Source organism: Seriola dumerili, unplaced genomic scaffold (genome assembly GCF_002260705.1).
Source record: "Seriola dumerili isolate Sdu_G_001 unplaced genomic scaffold, Sdu_1.0 BDQW01000321.1, whole genome shotgun sequence".
Classification (NCBI taxonomy): domain Eukaryota; kingdom Metazoa; phylum Chordata; class Actinopteri; order Carangiformes; family Carangidae; genus Seriola; species Seriola dumerili.
In genome coordinates, this window is record NW_019174576.1 from 2417775 (window position 1) to 2422859 (window position 5085).

General features: G+C 45.5%; 1 protein-coding gene across 4 annotated transcripts in view; it reads left to right on the forward strand.

The window, feature by feature from the left end:
• Positions 1-2503: 2503 nt before the first annotated feature.
• nlgn1 (neuroligin 1) overlaps positions 2504-5085 on the forward strand; it is a 285005-nt gene continuing 282423 nt past the window's right edge. For 2 of the 4 annotated variants that reach the window (XM_022759225.1, XM_022759226.1), the window contains exon 1: positions 2504-2879. In XM_022759225.1, the coding sequence (XP_022614946.1) occupies positions 2774-2879 (106 nt within the window). In that variant the 5' untranslated portion in view covers positions 2504-2773. Of the gene's footprint in view, positions 2884-3830; positions 3891-5085 lie in introns of all 4 variants that reach the window. The other 2 variants (XM_022759224.1, XM_022759228.1) reach the window with 2 other exon arrangements.

The window sequence follows — 5085 nt, forward strand, 5'->3', positions numbered from 1 at the left end:
ACCGGGGAGGCTTCATGTTCTACTGTACATCACACATGCACACACTTACATCAACAGCACATCCACATTGTCTCACACACACACACACACACACACACACGCGTGCACGTGAGCGCGCACACAGAAGCATATAGATTTCCTCCTGTGTGGTTCTTTAAGTGTAGAAATTAATTTGGATTTATTTCAGTTCACTCACTTCCATGTTATTTTCACTAACCTCACTGTATATTTTACGACTGTTATCCATATTTTTGACTGAATATACTTTTAAAATTTTAAAACAAATTTTATTCTTTCTTGCACTCATTGATATTTTTATTGCTGCCTTGCAGAAAAGGTGATTAATTATGAGCAAATAGTTAATCATAAGAACAGTTTCCCTTAGTATGGAGCCCTGAATCAGGAAACAAAGATGATTTTTTTTTACTCTCGTTGAATTCTTGTGTTCTCTCACAAAACTTTTGTTATGTTGAAAAATATTGCATTGCCCTCCGCCAGCAATGACGACAATAAAGTATAACGTGCTGCGTCTTGTTGCGTTGCATTATTTGAAACCCGTAGATCTAAGCAGACAAATCATGATCAGGGTACAGTAGCTGTTATGTGCTATTATATGATCTCTTACTGTGATAGATGGCTGCTGTTTTTGGAGAGTGGACGCACATGAATGCTGGGAAAAAAGGAGAATAGCATATCCTGACACGTTGCTGTGTGTGTGAAAACACAGCCAATCAACTGGGTCGCACTGAAAACGTCACGTGTGGTTGGGGCGTATGCCACAGGTGTGTGTGTGTGTGTGTGTGTGTGTTTGTGTGTGTGTGTGCGCATGTGTGAATCCTAACAAATCTTTCAGGAGCAACATTTCTCAGAAAAGGAACTAAGATGAAAGCTTAAGTTTGGCACAAAGACTGTGCGAATTCTAGCTACTCCTCATGACTTATACTTTGTCATTACAATATCATTTCGGCCTGTCAATAGCAATAATATAGCCTTCAAATGTCTTCAACTTTTGGTAATGCAGACATCATAGGTCAAAACACTCCCAACCTGCACTTCATCTTCATATTGTCATGTATTAGAACCCTTCTGCCAGACATTGATACTAGACGACTGTGAACGTCCCTAGATTTTGCTTAATGATGTTTCGATACGTCCAATCTTGTTTTTTAAACTTATTTCCTACAATTATTTGTACATGTGTGGCAACTATGGTATCGTTAAGGTGGAGTGGTCACCAAGAACCTTAATGTCAGGTCTGTGACGGGACACAAACTCCTGCATGGACGTCTGACACACTACATGCCCTTCCATACCCTTGACTTCCATACTGTGATTTTCTGCTTTGCTACATTTAGGGCACACTACTTCTTACATTGGTGACAAGCGTTGGCATTTAAAAACCTGTCACTTTTGTTCAGAGTTCCCTGCGGCTTATACCATAAGTCTTATTGCTGCTGCCGGGAGGCGTCTATAGCTCTTTGGTTCTCTCCCAAAACGTGCACTCCGCATTAAAGGTCAGGTATAAACTTCAGCTGTAGGGACAAGCTTGCCACAATCCACCGTAACTACTAAACATCTGTTGCCGTGCATTCTGATATATACACCTTGCCTCTTAAGCTGTTTAGTGATATCACCTGCTGTCATGTGCAATGAATAGAAGAGATGCTCCTCTTTAATTGACTGATGTGTGTGCATATGGGTAATGTGTTCTGCAGAAGGCAAGGGAAGTGTATTTGGATTGAGAACATCACCTCATTTGGTGTGGATGCTGATTGCTGCTTTGTTTCTGTGTTGCAGGGGACAGGACTTTGAACTGGACAGAACGACTCCGAGTACATTAAAGGCTGCAACCGACCACTGCGCCGCTGCTCCTGCTTCTGCTGCTTCACATGGCAGTCTGCTCACCTCGAAATGATGGAAACCCTCATCACTGACAGGCGCGTGTACTTGCCGCGAAGTGGTACTTAAAGATGATATCTTTCATGTTTTCTTCTCCGTCTCAGAGGTTGTCGACGGGACCTTTTTGAGGAATATTTTCCTTACTGTGGGGAATATTTCTGAGATTTCCCTTCACTGAGCTGCAGGAAACCCATGGCTACTACATTTCCACCGGATGGTTTTCACTTCCTGGATTTTAAAAAGGATCATTAGTGACCACGACCCTCATCAGCGCCGGAGTTACTCACTTGCTTATGCCTGTGTGTGAATGTGACTTTAGTATAACTGTGTGTTTGTGTTTGTATAAATGGCGTAAGTGAGAGCTGGAAAACAAGGAATTCTTACTTGGAAAGGACAAAAGAGGACACAGCAAACAAGTTGAAAACAAGGAGTAGCAGCAATGTCCCGGTGGAGGCACTATTCGAGGACTGGGTGTCGGCTGTTTCAGACTGTGAAGGGCGGGAGCAGGATGATGGGATATGTAGGGCTTGAAGGTTCCCTAAGCGCCGGTCGATGGGTGTCCTCTCTAATATGGCTGGGACTGCTGCTGCTGCTGCAGGCGTCTCCAGCTGCCGTGTCGGCTCAGAAACTTGATGAGAACGACCCCGTGGTCACCACCGCCAATGGCAAGCTGCGCGGCATTAAGAAAGAGCTCAACAATGAGATCCTGGGTCCCGTCGTGCAGTTTCTTGGCGTCCCGTACGCCGCTCCTCCCACCGGCGAGCGCCGCTTTCAGCCCCCCGAGCCGCCGGCGTCGTGGCCCGAGATCCGCAACGCCACGCACTTTGCCCCGGTGTGCCCTCAGAGCATCGTGGAGGGCCGTCTGCCGGACGTGATGCTGCCCGTGTGGTTCACCAACAGCATCGATGTAGTGTCCACATACGTCCAGGACCAGAGCGAAGACTGCCTCTATCTTAACATCTATGTACCCACTGAGGATGGTGAGTTCGCCTGTAGGCCCAGGGCAGGATGGTTGTGGGTACAGTGGGGTAGGGGAGGAGGGTAAAAGAAAACCAACCCACAACCTTGTGGTAAAGAGAAGTGTGTTGTCGGGGTGTGTTTTATTTGTGAGAGTGTATTTCTGTCTCTGTCCCTGTCTGTCTGTCTGTCTGTCTGTCTGTCAGTCAGTTGAGGGAAAGCATGACCTTGCGCATGTTTAATGTGCATGACACTGCTTATAGTACATGAATGTGTGAGAGTGGTTTAGTGTGAGAGAGAGAGAGAGAGAGAGAGAGCAGTGTGCATGTGGATGTGTGTGGCATCCATCCATCCAGGCCAAATTATTCTCATTCCACTCCATATCTGCATCAATCTTCCTCCTTCCATTTTCCATCCTTTCTAACCTTCTCTCCTCCTCTTCCTTTTTTTTTTTTAACTCTTTCCCTTCTGATCCCCTGCTCCTCTTTCTCCTTGCATCACCTTAGTTGAACTCTCTAACCCAACCCCAACCCCCCCCCCCACCCCTCATGTCTGTAACTCATCATAGCCTATTGTGCTCCACCACAATGGCTACAGTTCATTAAACAAGACAGTCGTTGTCATGATCATCACTGATTGATTTGGCTGACTGGCTGAATGACTGGCTGGCTGACTGATAGGCTGAAAACCACGCTGATTGAGCTTCTGTGATTCATTCTTTCCCTCTGTCTTTATTTCTCCCTTTCCCTCCTCTCTAAGTCTTTTTTTTTTTTTTCACAGTCAATCAGCTTCGTGTGTGTGTGTGTGTGTGTGTGTGTGTGTGTGTGTGTGTGTGTGTGTGTGTGTGTGTGTGTGTGTGTGTGTGTGTGTGTGTGTGTGTCAGGGTGTTTGTACGAGTGTGTGCATGCAGCTCCTGTGTGTGTTGCGCGTCCAGGGGCTCCATGTTATTCTTTAGTCTTCTATTCATTTTACAGTCAAAAGAATATCCAAGGAATGTGCCAGGAAACCGGGCAAGAAAATATGTAGACAAGGAGGTATGTATGATCTGAACGCAATCTATACAATGCCACAGTAAGAAGAAACAGCCTGAAAATAGGAAGACAAAAAAAAGAAGAACTGTGTTGTACAGCAGAGAGCAATTGGGAGATCAAGGTGTACAAATTATTCAGGTCTTGACTCGGGGCATCTGCAGGTTTTTTTGAAAGCTAACTGTAAAAGACAGGGACCCTTTTAAATGCTACCTGGAAGTAAATTTGAGGCCAATTTGAACAACCAAAGTAGAAAAACCAAGCTGTCAGTCCCAGTCCTCCACTGACTTAACATACATAATGCAGTTCAAGAGAGTATATGTGAACAGAGCAGGACCTTTCTTTTTATTTTTTTTTTCAGATTTGTCAGACTTGGTAAATATCCTGCAGATAGCAACAATAACACATTTGCGAACCAAAAAACCCCCTGACTCAGCCATGTAATTTGTAGACCTTGTGATGGTGGGATAATGGCGCAGGAGTGTTGCATCAGCCTCTCTTGGTCCATTGCTGTGCGTACGCTCTCTCTCATTGGTCAGCGAGATTGGGAGATTTTGAGTGGATGCCAGATCTGGGGTCGGAAGGTGTGCAGTAATGATGGTTGATGTGTGAGGAGATAACAGCAAATTTATTAGATCAGGCACACTGTCACAAACACACACACACACACACACACACACACACACACACACACACACACACACACACACACACACACACACACGCGCACACGCACACACTCAGTGATGTAGATGTATGCAGTGTTAAACAAGATGAGCTCAGGCTGGACCTTGACTGTGTAATCTCCATTAAAAGAAAGCAGAGCTGTGTTCAGGTTGGCTCGGGCTACTGTATCAAGCACTGTTTCATCAAGATAATGCCCTCCTCCTCCCCCTCCTCCTCCTCCTCCTCCACCTCCTCCTCTTCCTCCTCTTCTCTGTCTCTCAGCCTCTCACTCCCTGGATGTGTGCACGTCTTTTATGTGTATATATATTTGTGTGTGTGTGTGTGTGCGAGTGTGAGAGAGAGAGACAGCGAGAGAGGGAGAGGGGAGATGCTGACAGTGTCCTTGATAAGGTCCGGGTGTTAATGTCATTGTCTTGGCAGCAGTCAGTATTATCACTTAGTGTACGTTACTGCTCTTCTTACCACACAGATACATGTACACTATAACTACTCTGCTCCTCTCCTCTCCCCTCCT